This window comes from Lutjanus erythropterus, chromosome 19 (genome assembly GCF_056507025.1).
Source record: "Lutjanus erythropterus isolate fLutEry1 chromosome 19, fLutEry1.hap2, whole genome shotgun sequence".
Classification (NCBI taxonomy): domain Eukaryota; kingdom Metazoa; phylum Chordata; class Actinopteri; order Lutjaniformes; family Lutjanidae; genus Lutjanus; species Lutjanus erythropterus.
The window spans coordinates 2,928,839-2,943,741 of record NC_139335.1 but is presented as its reverse complement, the minus strand read 5'-3'; the positions used below and the strand labels follow the sequence as shown (position 1 = coordinate 2,943,741).

The 14,903-nt window shown below is 43.3% G+C and overlaps 3 protein-coding genes across 3 annotated transcripts; 1 reads left to right on the top strand and 2 right to left on the bottom strand.

Annotated features, from left to right (window-relative positions):
• Positions 1-126: 126 nt before the first annotated feature.
• On the bottom strand, positions 127-2,287 carry LOC146309031 (uncharacterized). Its single transcript, XM_084743389.1, has 2 exons — positions 2,020-2,287; positions 127-1,709 (listed from the first exon to the last, which is right to left on the bottom strand). The coding sequence occupies exons 1-2, from the start codon at positions 2,111-2,113 to the stop codon at positions 1,105-1,107; spliced, it is 699 nt and encodes a 232-aa protein (XP_084599515.1). The 5' UTR covers positions 2,114-2,287; the 3' UTR covers positions 127-1,104.
• A 380-nt stretch (positions 2,288-2,667) lies between these two features.
• On the top strand, positions 2,668-9,488 carry armc5 (armadillo repeat containing 5). Its single transcript, XM_084743387.1, has 7 exons — positions 2,668-3,437; positions 3,531-3,561; positions 3,721-3,831; positions 4,759-5,653; positions 5,945-6,753; positions 7,093-7,225; positions 7,460-9,488. Exons 1-7 carry the CDS (start codon positions 3,045-3,047, stop codon positions 8,946-8,948), a joined length of 3,861 nt encoding a protein of 1,286 aa, XP_084599513.1. The 5' UTR covers positions 2,668-3,044; the 3' UTR covers positions 8,949-9,488.
• Positions 9,489-11,160: 1,672 nt separating this feature from the next.
• Positions 11,161-13,158, bottom strand: cox6a2 (cytochrome c oxidase subunit 6A2). The gene is made up of 4 exons (XM_084743386.1): positions 13,001-13,158; positions 12,563-12,638; positions 12,125-12,267; positions 11,161-11,388 (listed from the first exon to the last, which is right to left on the bottom strand). Exons 2-4 carry the CDS (start codon positions 12,636-12,638, stop codon positions 11,299-11,301), a joined length of 309 nt encoding a protein of 102 aa, XP_084599512.1. The 5' UTR covers positions 13,001-13,158; the 3' UTR covers positions 11,161-11,298.
• Positions 13,159-14,903: the final 1,745 nt, after the last annotated feature.

Sequence of the window (14,903 nt, the reverse complement as noted above, 5' to 3'; positions counted from 1 at the left end):
CACTTTATTTATGGTTATAGTCCAGCGTCGAGGTAAAATTTCACACACACACAAAAAAACAAAAAACAAAAGAGATGGTGTTTTTAATATTCTGTTCACTGCCAAAGATGCAAGCGGAGATGAACAAAACATTCACAAAGATAGAATTTATTGCAGGATAGTTCACTGGAACACAAAACATTCTTAAGTTCAAACAGTATGACAACAAAAAGAAGTGTATATTAATGCATAAACATAAAGCGTTTGTTGTGTTTATGAATACTGTCAGTGACACCTAAATAAGAAGACAGTTTTAGTGTAACTATGACTTCTCTTGACAAATGATCGTAATCATGTCACGATCATTTCTGTTAGCTTGTTTATGACTGTTTCACTTACAAAATAATACTGGACTTGCATAGGTTGTTGACATTTAATATCAATAACTGGTACAGTGGTGACAGGATGCCTGTATTCATTTGATTTATGAGTGATTTTGGTTTGTTTCTTCTCCCTCCTTAATCGGGGGCATGATGCGGGAGCAAAGTACTGAGATGGGCTGCTCTCACAGACAGATACCAAATCCAAAAATAAAAAAAAAATATCAGAAGAAAATAGAGAATTTAAAGGGATAGTTCACCCCATAGTGAAAGTTCAGAGACTTGGATTACTCTGGACATGCAGTTTGGAGGCATTTTATGTTTTCTTTCAGTATTTTTTTTCCAATTGTTTGCAAGATTCTGTAATGCTGTTTTCCTGTGAAATTACAGCAGAGTTTTGTGGAATAATAATAATAATAAAAAAAAACAACTAGACCCGACCTTCAGTTGGCATGAGGGTGAGTAGATAATAACTGAGTTGTCATTTTTACGTGAACTTTCCCTTTAATAGTTGTAGCTCCAGATGGATTTTTTTTTCCTTTTTTGGACAAAAATGGCTAACCCCTGGTAACACCTGTGTTCACCCTACAACATGGCTGCTGTGAACAAGGTCTATTCACATTTTTAAAACCGTAACAATCAACAAACAAACTCAAACAGTTTTCCTCGTGCAGCATCATTTCAGTTTTTGGTAAGCGCAAACAATGCACATTGACGTTGAGACCCACGTCCCGTCTCCTTTGGCTTAGTGTCCATCTTTTGACATCAAAGCGCTGTTCTTCTGAGCCAGGCTGGAGATGGCCTGAGCCAGGTTGTTAATGGCCTCTATCTTCCTCTCCTCCAGAGCTTTCTGCTGGGCCCACATGTTCATCTTCCTCTCTTGCAGCTCCATGTACAGCTGTAGGACGTCCTGCGGAGGCCGGGCAGAGCAGGGAACGGCTGTCGCAGGGGGTGTAGGGAGGATGGGGGTGAACCTCTTGCTGGCTATGGCCTTGCCCACTCTCGTCCCGCTGAGCTTGGCCCTTCTCTGGGCTTCGATCTCCTCCCTGCTCTTCCCCAGGACCTCGTGCATGGCGTTGAAGAACTCCCAGTGGACGCTGGCCGCCCCAAGCCTCTTGGCCCTCTCGCTGTTCTTCCTGTACGTGGCCAGCATGTTTCTCCACTTGAGGTCACACTCGTACGCCTTCACGGTGACATCAGTGACCTCTGACTCCCTCAGTTTGGCATTCACCTTCTCTGCCACCATCTCCCAAAGTTTCTTCTTCTTGCATACCGGCTGGTCAAAGGCCTGATCCATTTCAAGCCGGGTGTTGACGAGGTGCCATGTAGCCTGCAGTGTCCATATAAATTCTAGAGAGGAAAACAAAGATCATGTCACTGGTTGACCAAATTATTATATTATGTTGAATTATATAACCTTGCACTGAACCTTGTACCTAATTTTAAAGTTTATTCATTTTATTTGACACATCTTGTGTAACTGAAACACCTCTTTGAGGTCAAAAGTTGCCAGACGACATATAAGTCTCATTAATATGACTAACATTGTATGAATCACGGTTTATGAGTATAATCTCTGCAATAGGCAGAGACTGCGCACTCATCAGGCCCTCCTCGCTTCATGCGATGACTGGATGAAAGCTGTTTAACTTGTACTGACCTGCTTTAGTTTTATCCGTGTCCACACTGGACACGACCGTTTCCTTTCCTTCCACTTCAGTACTCTGTATCACAATTGTCTCGATTACCTCCATGCTTGCTGTTAAACCATTACAATTAGAGTCAAAGTTGTTCTTTTTTAATAGCGGAGTATTTGCCGTGGAATTTAACAACCTCTCAGAGGCACCGATGCATCGAGTAAAACGATGACTATAACAACGTCACTTAGCATCTCGGGAAGTGTAGTCCGGTTTTGCCGACACAAATGGGGTTTTGAGTTTACTGGTTTACCAACTGAACTACAATCCCTAAACGCTGCGACTTAACTAGCGCAAGCGACCCTTTTTCACTGTGACGGGGAATGTAGTTTTTTTAAGGGACGAAATTCACAAGAGGCAGGGAGAGGCAGCGCAATTCGAACTACAAGTCCCAGCGTATATCTAACCGACCCACCTCTTCACTCCCTGCTCCCTCCCTCGACCGCCCCTGTTTTGTTGTTTGGCTAAAGATGGCGTTAGCGGCTAACACAGGCGATTGCATTTTGTTTCACAAAAATTATTCGGCCAGTGGTAACAAAACATTGTTCAAATAGAGCTTTAATTCGTCATTTGATGTGCAAAAATATGTTACATTGAGTAAAAACACGTACATTACGTAGAATAACGCTTGTTCGGCCTTCTCACGATGTAGGCCTGTTTTTAGGGAGTGGACCGGAGCTGCTGGAACTCCATCTCCCGTCAGCGAGTGCGGCGTCAGGTGGTACAACTTTCCTATTTCATGGTATCTGTAGTTTTCTGACCACGCCAGAGTGTTACTTTTGTTGAAACTTTGGAAAAATATGAACGAACCCATTAGGGGAACATTTACCGGTTACAAGCTAACAATTTAAAGTGAAAGGACATGTTTAATTTGTCAGTATTACACTGGAAGCGTCCAGCGATGCTTCAAAGTGTGTATAATATCTGTCTAAACTGAAAGGAAGAAGTTTAAGATAACTGAACCCGTAGCCTGTCAGGTAGAGGGACGATGGCTGCATCACCTGTGCAAGGTGAATGGAAACAATCTCGAACACCCTCCAGAGAAGGGCATCCATCATCACCAGAGTCTTCACTGACCTGGTGTTTGGCTCACCTTTCTAAACCCGGATCAGGGACTGAACATCATGGACATGGCAAGGCTGACTCAGGAGGTAGCAGAGAGATGGACAAGAGGTCCAGAGTGTCTCAGTGGCGAGCCCTGGTTGCCATCCGGACGCAGCACATCAAGGGTGACAAGGCTGGCATTGCCAGATTCAGAACTAAAGGTGGTCTCCGGCCCCTGCTGGACCTGCTCAAGCACCCAGATTGCTCCAGGAAAACCCTGGATCTGGCTCTGAGCATCCTGGCAAACTGCTGTACCGAGCTGGAGACACGGATAGAGGTGAGATGAAAGGAGTAATGGAAGAGATATTGAACACTATTTATTAGACCTCCAGTTAAATCTCTTACATTTAAAATCTTCTTCCACCCACAGGTCCGTAAGCTTGATGGAATAAATACTGTAGGTAAGTGGTGATTTACATTCTCATGAGGAATTTAATCTCAGAATGATGTCCTTTTAAACTTTGGTTTTGCAAGAATCTTAATCATTTGTGAAAACATTTTTATTTTTCTTCACAAATAATGTCATTTAATCTTGAAAACAAAAAACTTAATTGTCTCAGTGGAGATCCTGAAGAGAAATGTGGCGCTGGAGACTGTCCAGAACCGAGCAGCCCGGGCTTTGGGGAACTTGGCCATGGATCCAGAGAGCTCTGCACTCATCCACTCCACTGGTATGTCTGAAATGTCAGTGTGTGTGTCTCACTGCATCAATTTTAGCTGGCAGTTTTCAGCATTTAACGCTACTGCAAGGAACGTTCATATTTTGGAGATTTTTGAGGCCCATGTGGACAAATGTGGCAGTGTTTCCACTGTAATAACCACAAAACATAATGTCAAATATAAATATAAATATAAATAATATATATAAATAAAAATCTCCTCCTGCTCCTGCTGTAATTCTACCTGGAAAAATATAAACACTCATTTCATCATATTTCAAGAAGAATCAGCAGACGTTAATTTAATTACTTTCACAATCAGTTAAAAACTCCTTTAAAATAAGATGCAGCTACGTATTAGTTTTATAAGAATAATCACATGCCGACTAATGGAAAGGTCTGTCAATATTTAATTTAATAGACTTTGATACTCAGAATATATGTATCAGTACCTGCTTCTTACACATTAACATTTTTAGATGTATAAAGCTTTTTAATGATAGTTTATATGGCTTAGTACCTGTCACATTACCGGCATGAACAAGGGGAACCATGTTACTGATTCTTTTTAAATTGTCCATTAAATTATTATTATTATTGTTATTATTATCATGGTGTCACTCACACATTGTTTCTTTTTGGCATTTTGCTTTCTCGGGCAGGTGTGGTATATAGGGTTGCTAATTTTGTACATTTTCTTTAACCAAAGCTAGCAATAGATTCATCATTAATATTTAATCAGAGCTTTCTTTCTCATTTCTTTGTTCTCATTTTATTTTTTTTCCTCATTTAAGTTTCCTCGTTCAGCAAATCCCTCCGCCAGACAAAACAATGTCAAATGAAGCGCAATTACTGCCATTTCTAGACTATCTATTAATTACTGATGCATTTTAATCCATTAAAGTATTAACAACAATTACTTACAACTTATTTTTACAGGTGGAGTTCCTCTTCTCCTCCTTTGTGTGTCTCTTTCTTCGGGTCCGTCCTCCCCCACCGCTGCTCCTCCCACAGACACCTGTCCTAAGCTGGAGTGCGCTCAGTCAGCTGCTCGGGCTCTCCTCTACCTCTCAGATACGCCCTCTAACCGCCTGTCACTGCTCACCCAAGGGACCCTATCTGCTCTGGCCCCTCTCATCGCTCCAGAATATCCCCAGGGGCTGCGGCGGGCGGCGCTCAGGACCCTCCACGAGCTGACCCGGGGCTGTGGCGTTGAATGTGCCAGGGAGGTGTCCCGTTCTGGAGTCCTCGCTCAGCTCGGTGTCATGGCGTCCGGGGAGTCTGGTAAACCTTTTGAGGAGCTGGCACTGAAAACCCTCGCCAACATGTGCTCTCAAGGCTGCCTACGGCCTCTCGTGGGGTCACTGGGCGTCATTCAGAAGTTCACTGAAGAGGTCAAGAGGGACCCCCTGAAGTCTGGAGTCTTTCTCAAGGCGCTGTGCTTGTGCTGCAAGGAGGCGGTCAACCGGGCGAAAGTGAAGGAGAGTGGCGGGTTGGAGGTGTTAATTGGCTTTTTGGCTGCCCATCAGAGTCATCCCCTTTCCCGACTGGCCATCCTGGCCTGTGTAGACTTTGTTTTCGATGAATCTGCCATGGAGCAGTTGCAAGAGTTAGGGCTGGTCCCTCTGCTTGTTGCACGACTAGTAGAGCTCACCAGAGGCGAGGAACAGTCTGCCGAGAAGATGGATGTGAGCCTCTCCTCCAGCGTGTCTCCTACTGAGCTCCTGCCCTCGTCATGCTTTGACTCCTTTGACTTTCCTCCTCCTGAAGGTTGCAAGAAGGAGGAAGCTGGCAGGGAGCAAGGTCTCTGCTCATCAAGCTTTTTAAGTCTCAGGTATGGAAAGTGAAGAGCACAGGTTTATCTGTTTTACCTATGGCTGGGTACTGGTTAAAAAGCTGTGATTGGCTGCAAGCAAAACCATAGAAATAGTTATAAGGTTCTAGATCTGTGTACAAACAGGATTGAATGCAGGTATCGTTTGACTGTATAAGTTTTCACAAGACTTGGCTCTGGGTTCTGTTTTAGTCTATACCTCAAAAGTATAGAGTGCTGATATCCAGCACAGTTTTACCTGTGAATAATTTCGTGATTGTAACACTGTCATGTTTGTTGCTCTCTTTGCAGGTCCTGGTTGGTGTCTGAAGGACTGATCTCTTCAGAGGGGGACCTGCTGGATTCCTCTGGTGTTGAAGGGGAATGGGGGAGTCTTCAGATTCCCCCGTCTTCATCCCCTCAAACCTCCTCCCCAAATCCCGATTCCTTTTCCTCTCTTAAAAACTCTTCTCCAGCTACCCCTACTGCCTCTTCCGCTTCTAAAAAAGCAGCTCTGCCTTCCCCCGTTTCCTCTCCGGCGCAGCCCCAGCAGTCATCCTCGTGGAAAGTCACTGAACTGCCTCCCTCCAGTCTTCAACCCTCCAGCGCACTCACAGCCCAAACCCAGTCCAGTCCCTCCGCCATCTCCTCTCCCACTAAAACGGCCCAAACGCCGGTTTCTCCCTCAAAGTTCTCATCTCCTCACAGACGGAGGCAGCGTGCTCATTCAGCGACTTGTTTGACTAAAGTCACCCTCGATACCCCTCCCTCTGCGCCCCGCCCGACAGCTTATCACCACCCCTACCACCCTGAACCCTGGACGCCCGAGTCACCCATCCTGCTGCTTCTGTCGCGCTTCTCCCATGCCACCGACCCAAGTGCCGCTCTGGTTAGCTCAGGCGTCATGTCCGGCTTGCTCTACTACCTCACCCAGCACCAGGACCCCAGCAGCAGGTGTCTCCGTATGCTTTGCCGGCTGAGCTGCAACCCGAACTGTTTGCAGGCGCTGGTCCGAACCGGCTCGGTCGCACTGATTCGGCACTACCTCTGCCAGAGAGAGGGAGGATTTGAGGGAGAACAGAGGCAGACGGACCGAGTGAAAGGCAAAGTTACACAACTTGGTAAGATCTGCAACACAGTAACTTTAGATTGCGGTGAGCTCTGATTGCACAAACACATACAGTTGCTCGTTGCCCTATAAAATTAATATTCACATCTTGTGTTTAGAGCTGCAAGAATAAAGCGATTATTAAATTATTTACCGATTTGTTTGATAATCGATTAATCAGTTTGAGTAATTCAAAATCAAAGTTCTCTGATTCCAGCCTCTCACATGTGAATATTTTCTGTACATTTTATGCCTTTATGACAGTAAAATGAAGTTCTTTGGGGTTTGGACTGGATTGTTTTTTTATTCCATTCCAGAGCAGGTAATAATTGTGCACTGACTGTCTCTGCAGGTCTCGCTCTGCTCAATAATCTGCGTGTCCAGTGTGAGTCTGGATTCGGTTCTGGGGTTCTTGCCCATGTGATGCTGTCAGGCTCTGAGTCTGACAAGATGAACTGTGCGCTGTCTCTGCCGTTAATCAGCAGGTGAGTGGCAGATCTGTATGAATGTGACCTCAGTAATCATCACAGTCTGGACGTGTAATGACTTTATTCTGGTGAGAAATAGTTCCAGAAATCTGAACATGCAATCAAGTGAATTGTTTTGTATTTATTTTATTTGATGGTTTTGTATTTATTTATGTTATTTCAAAGATGATGTAGAATAATGAGAGTAAGTGACCATATATGAGCTTCATAAACCCTCCTTTTTTCCAACAGCAACAAGTCCCTGTTGAAGAAACTTCTTCTGGACAGCGGTGGACTACTTCTGGCTCTGCAGCCTTTGGGTTACGACGGCGACGATGTGGATGAAGACCACCCTGCTGAATGCGCCAGGCTGCTTTCGGATTGGTGTAATTTACCAAATTCAGGCCTCAGTTCTAAGCTCCACTCACTGTACTTCTCTCTCTTGATTGGATGCCTGTCCTCCCTGATGGGTGGCGTCAAAATGGACCTAGACAAAAAACATCTAAATCCAGTTACAACACCGCCGGTCAGTAAAATTGACAGAGTTTCACCCCCTCCCTCAAAAAAGCCTCGTCTGGCTGACGGCTGTCCTTATGGAGTTTCGAACTTTGACCTGCTCTTGCTGCTGGATGACGGGACTCAGGTCCCAGCCAGCAGGGAGGCTGTGGCTGGGGTGGAGGGGACACATGGGGTCAGGTCTGAATACTTTTGGGCTCTGTTGAAAGGCGGTTTTGGAGAGGCTCAGGGTAACGCAGAAGAGGCTATCCGCATTAAAGATGTCAGCACAGGGATGCTAATACCAGTGCTGCATTACCTGCATGGCTGTCGCCTCACCAAGGACACAGAAACAACAAGGGAAAGTGATCGAGGAGAGCAGAGAGGACAGTGCCAGATTCTGGACACACTGGTCCTTGAAGGCCTGGGAATCTGCCAAAAAGAGACAGAGCACTTAACAGAACACTCGGCTTTCCAGAAAACAGCTTTAGGCGAGATGATGATTGGAGCGTGCCGATTTCTGGTGACTGAGCTGCAGAGAGAGTTGGAAGATCTCTGTGTGTCTCTTCTCTTGTCCCACTCCATCAAGGCTGCCGGTCGAGCTGCGTCAGCTCCCACAGAGGACAACGCTGTCAAGGCCGCATCTAAGATGGATCACGAAGGCCTGGAATCTGCTGAGGAAAACCTGGCTAATCGAACATCTGAGCTAGAATTGACTGGTTCTGATGTGCAAACAGAAAATTTACCAAGACAGACGAAGAAGCCAAACAGTCCCCTACAGCAGACAGAAAGAAATAAAACCTGTTTTACTGGAACGATTCAAAAGTCCAGCAGAGGACTCAATACAACGTCAGACCATAAGACAATCAAAAGTGTCACTCCAGTTTCCAAATCAAGCTGTGTATCAGTTGTGGACAAATCGCTTGATCCAGAAGAGTTAAGACCAAAGAACTTGATGAAAAGTTCAGTAGCAGCTCAGGACTCCTCTTCTTCCTCAGAAGCTGGTGCTGGAGGCGGGGCCCTCGCTGCTCTCCTCCCCCCGGTATACTGGTTTTCCCAGCGGTACAGCTACCCGGCACTGGGTCGGGCCTGCCTGTCTTTGCTGCTGGGTTGTCAGGACTGTCCTCAGCCCTTCCTGTCCACCTCCCTTGCTGGGGACTGCCTTCGCAGACTCGCCAGAGAGGCAGACTGTACCGAGACTCTGAAACAGGATCTACTAAGCTTGGCCACAGCAGCTGTGAGCTGAGCAGGGATGGACTCATTCAGCGATCGGTGCCATGAACCCGATGGGCACAGATTAACTGAGAGTCAACGTTGAGGCTTGTCAGGTTTCCAGAAAAGTTGCCATTGTATTAATTTGATCAAATGTCTGGAAGGACAAGTGCAGGTTACAACAACTGCATGATTAGCTGAAAAACAAGCTGTATGACTTTAACTAACAGAACTGTCGATTTATTTTCATAAACTGGAAGCATAAATTTCTATTTAGTTTTGATGTAATCTGATATCAACTGTAGCCTGTCCCAGCATGACATAGTTGTATTATGATTTACTGTTGTTGGGTTAACTTCTAATGACGTTTGTATCAAGATTTTCTTTTTTTTTAATTTGAGGAAAAAGTCTAAACGAATGTCTGCAGTACATTTCATCATTTAGCTGGAAGTTCTGGAATTATCAGGGTTGTTTATTTTGTATATAGAGATGATATGAATTAGTAGATATACAGCGTATAGATTCCAACTGTCCCATATTAATTTATGCTACTGAATATATTGTTGGAACATCATTTGGCTTTTGGTTGCTTTTTTTTGGGGGGGGGGGGTTACACAGAATGGCCGCAGTAATCTGACATGTTCTATATTTTTCTTATAGTCAACCCATTGCCAAGACCAAAGGCAACAATGTTAGGGCTTGATTCCAGCAGAACTGATCGCGGCTGTTCTACACGGTGGGTGTGATTCCAACAGAAGTGGCTCTCCGCTCTGTGGAGAATGCATGCACAGAGCAGACCGAGCAGGCAGGAACATCATAAAGAATCCAGTCAGTTTTCAAATTAAAACACCATTTGCAGAATCAAAATCATATAACCCGACAAAAAGGAAATTATTTAACTACATGGCCTACTTCCGTATGGTAGGAGCACAAAAATGGAGAAACTCTGATGGTAGTGTGGGGTTGTGTGGACAGATCAAAACCATGACACAAGTGTGACATGCCCAGTGGACTCGAGGAGTTAGTCTGTAGGTCAATACTTTCTCACTAGCTTATCTTGTCTGTGGCTCTCAGCCCCAAGCCTGTTGATTTCTAAATAAGACATAAATAAATAAATATTAGAGCTGGCCTCTGTAGTTGTCAGCGAACACTTCTCAAACTCATAGTGCATTTGTAGGGACTATTTTCAGCAGCGAATTAATACACGTTTGATGCTCTAGTCTAGTATGTATTTGGTGTATCATGTATGATCACCTTTACATGCACAAGATATTCCTTTTTTTGACACTGTTCTGAAAAAGACATTGGGTCTCATGCATGAATTGTTCCTCTGAACAGATCTGATCTTTAAGTGTGTGTGCAAACAGTTTAAGAATTTTTGTGACATTCATCAGTATTTTCATACTTTCAGTAAGAACAGACTTGGCTGTCAGTGTACATTTCATGAATCCCATGTAGGATATTCTTATTTTCCTCTTCTGGCTTTTTCATGCATAAGGCCCAATATTCCTACTAACCACCCAGCCTCCCTCTTTCATTCGTTCAGCCACCTTGAAAAGTTTGGTGTCGTAATGTTTGTGTATATCCAAGTTTTTCATAATGTGTAAAAGTAGACGTGCTTCTTCTTCAGGCCAGAAATGTAGGCTTTTCTTTTGTGCATGCATCTCTGTGCCAGCCTCGTTGGCTAGTTGGTTTGTTTACAACTCTGACAGCTGACCGTAAACAGGCGAGAGGTTGTGTCACAAACCGAGTCGCATATTTCAAATGGACTTTATGCACAATGTTCCAAAAACCTGAATAATATCAGCATTATACGTCATTATACGTCATTATATGTCTGAATGGGAAAGCGTCACCCTCAGAGTGATGCCCAATTTGTAATATCCAAGTGAAATATGCGTATTATGAATAAAGGGTGATCCATAAAAGAACTATAACAAAATATCTATTGTATTTTGGGCAGTAGCACTGCGGCATAGCTCATTGTTGGTTTTGGTCTTTTCATGGGATTTGTGGACAGTAGGAAACATATTGCCAGCCGTTCTCTAATCTTTAAAAGCCTGTATGTGCAGGATTTGAACAGATCTGACTTTTGTGACCTCTAGTGGAAGCGTATAAAAATACACCCTAAGAGAGGACAGTGTATTCTGCTGTGACACTTGAAATAGTAGAACATTTCTGAAATAAGTCTTCAGGGTTAATTAAAGTGAGCGCTACTCTGAGTCAAACAAAAGACATGGCACTCCTTGTATTGCAGCACAAAGTGGTTTTATTCCTGTCTAGGTGCACCGCTCGATGGCGGTGCTGCTTGGCCCCTCGGTCAGTATAATTAAGCCAAGTACACTGCGGACTGGAATCACAGCTGAGAAATGCGACCGAGCATCTCAGTGATGGGAGCTCTCGAAGCCGTCAGGCAGAGGATTTGTATGAGGGTTGTGGAACAGAGTGTGGTTTCCATCGCCCCAGGGAAATTTCTGGAAGAGAAAGAACATTGATATTCATATCATACCATTTCTTTATTTGGAGGGGTAGTGTTGTAAATCCCTTTGTAACGGCTGGGGCCTCGTTTATAAAATGGACTTATGATCAATTTTAATCTTAAATATTTGGGATCAAAACAAAGTGTAAGTAGTGATTTATAAAACTTTTCCTTGATGTGGTATCTTAATCTTCATATCTCTAAGCAAAGTTTAGATGTGACTTGAATGATTTTCCTGCTGGTTGTGTCGGTGCATTGCAGGTTTGGATGAATATGAACTTTGCATTAGCTTTATGAACATTTCTCTTCTGGTCCGTGGTTATTCCTAAACCAATTTCTGCTTAATTATATAAGGGGAAATCACTGATTGTAAGGCATTTATTTGAGATTAATTTGGATTCAAGGGGGAGCAGGGGGGCGATCGCGGTGATAAAGTGTCCTCTAGGGTGTCTTTCCAGTGGACAAAACATGATGAAGTGTCCTTCAAGTGGATTAAAGAGTGATAAAGTGCCATCTAGACATGATAAAATACTCCCCAGAGGGGACAAAACCTGATAAATTACTTTCAGCTCTTTTTGTTTTTATTTTTTCGCCCTGCCCCTATCTTATATGAATGGAACCCAGGGGCATTGTCAGATATGATCTCAAGACACAGTTCAAGTATAAACCCTAAGAACATTTTTATAAATGAGGCTCCAGGAGTGTGTGGGCGCAGGCAGTTTGAGACTCACCTTGGTGCGGATACGCAGGTGAGGATATGCCACAAATTCTGGCTGCTCATGCGAGTGCGCCTGCATCTTCATGTAGGCGTTGATCATGCAGACAGTAACACCAGGGATGGCCAGCACGATGGTCAGCATCTTCCAGGTCTTCGCTGTAGAAAACAACCAGTGAAAGTGCATGACTGAAGCACTAAGTAGGGAAGCATTATATCAGCCGTCTCGCTACAGAGTCCATATCGGTAAAAAATATAATTCCTGATGATTTGCCAAGAGGTATGAATGTGCAGGACAGCTGCCAGCTCTGCAGACATTTCAGTTAATGTTCAACAAAAGGCTCTGACACTCTGTGACTCAGAGGTGCAGTTGCAATGCAGAAGCTTTGAATCTGGAGGCTCTGATACATGTTGGTCGTGTCTGTGTAGACAGTTACAGTAAAGACACACTGACCTCCTCCCTCATGGCTTGAATGTGACGCAGCAGCAAACACTCGCCGAGCGGCCAAGGCAGCTGAAGACAGAGACATCTGCACGTGTGAAGAGGGAGAAGAGAGACACATTTGCAGCATATTTTAATGTCATGCACCAGAAAAAAGCTTAAAAAATTAGAAGGACACAAGTTTATTCTATTTATTTCAATGGCAAAAGCCTTCATAAGCTTTATACTGAGGCAAAACAAAAAAGTGAACTGAAGAGAACCTCCACAAAGCTATTTAAACAACAGATATTTCTATATAAAGTAATTTGCAGAATAAATCTGTCATATGATAAACACTTAATATATATAAATATAAACATGCAGTTGAGGCAGGGCCTACTACTGTTGCTGTTTATCTGGACTGGTGCTACTGCAGCTAAAATATAAAAAGGAAATCAGGTAAAAACTTACTCTTCTTCAGGCAGGCAATATTCAGTATGCTTTATTAATGTCTTATTTTTCTGGCGACCTCGTTGCTCACGTATTTTTCTCCTCCTTCCTGCTTGTTTGTCCTTCAGTCTGTCCCGAACTGAACTCACTGTGTCAGACTCCTCCCCATTTCAATCTGTCTCTGCGCCAACAAAGTTAGTTTATATTTGGGCAAGTGCAAAGGCGGGCTGATATGTGACGAAGAGGAAGAGGGAGGGGGAGGAGGTGTGCTGAGGACAGTCCACCTGCATTACAAAGAGTGAAATTAAAGGGCAGAGGGCTGATTAATCCTCATTAATAGCCTGGAGAAGGAATCAGGTTTTTGACATTATCAGACTGTTAGCTTTCACTTTTGGTTTCAGTCAGAGAGCTGCACTGAGTCAGGCCTAACGCTTGTTCACTGGAAGCACCTGTGGCTCAGTTGTTTATCACGTGCAGAAAAAATCTTCAATTTATCTTAATTTTAAATATTTATTAATTAGCTGTTACTGTAAATCTTTTTTAGATGAACACTGATATCATGTAATGAAATATTTCAACCCTTGAGGGATATATTATTACCTCTAAGAAAAATTCTGTGGGATTTACACCTCCTGTGCAAAAAATACTTGTATTTTTAATTGTAAATAACATTATTTTGGCATCTAGGCTGTCATACAGCTTTGGCTGTCTTAAATGACAACATCTGACACATATATTTTCACACATTTACCTCACAGAAGTCACTCAGTACAGTGCACATCTCCACCAGGCAACCTGAAAAGAATATTTGGATGTTATCACCAACTTTTTGATCTGTAATTTATTAAAGTTTTTGTACTGTAACAGATTACAATTACATTTATTTTGCAGTTTAATTACATGTAATTAGTTACATCTAAGTAGTTACTCTCCAGATCTGCTGGTATCTTATCAGTGTGTGAAATTTTGTCATAATTTACATATGAAGTCTTGAGTTATGGCCAAATTTATGTTCTCTGAGGTCACAGCGACCTTTGACCTTTGAGTCCTAGACCGTAATTTAATTTAATTCAATTCAAATGTGTTTAAAATGAAAAATATAAATATAAAATGTGTTTCAGGTACATGGGCTTTCAAGTGGCGTTCGAATGGCAGAAAGAATTGTGACCATATGTGTAAAAATAACATAAATAAGACTGTTTCTAGTTTTGAAGGTGTCCTTATTTCCCCTCCAGACTGTCCAGCAGATGGGGTTGTGTTGTTGTGAGTGCACTCTTATTAAACACTCCTGTAACCTCCTGTCAGGGTTACACAGGCTCACTTCTGCAGTCAGCTTCCTTCCTCTTGATCAGGGTTTATTAGTTTGCACTGCTGAAGTGTCAAAATAAAAGTTGTGTCATACTCACACTTTCAGGCTGATTTGCCTGCAGTGAGAGCCTGTATGTTGAGTTACACTGAATTTGAAAGAGCAAAGTCCATTTAACAACTTTAAAAGGTAAAAAAAAATGTGCTGCAGCTTTAATGTAAGTAGGTTTTTTTTTATTATATGAATGTTGTCACAAAAGACATAGTCTCAAGTTTGGATTCAATATTTTTGTTCAGTATTCTCCGTTCTGCTGAGTGCTGATTCTTGATTTTCACGCTGTTAGTGATGCCTTTGTCGTCTGTGTCTGGGCAGCGTCAGGCTGCAGTGCAAACAGCAGCCGGAGCCAGCGGTGATGTCAGACAGTCGTGCAGGCAGCCAGTCAGAACATCTAGCATTTGTGTTATTGTGGGCAGAGGTCACTCCGTGCACAGACATGCACCGGCAGATTTGCATGGAGTGCAGGTGTGCAGCTGGACCTGGAGACGCCAAAACTTCAGTCCCTCCAACTTTATATGAACGAGTTAAGATTATCTCTGTTGCCTACATTTAATGGATAAC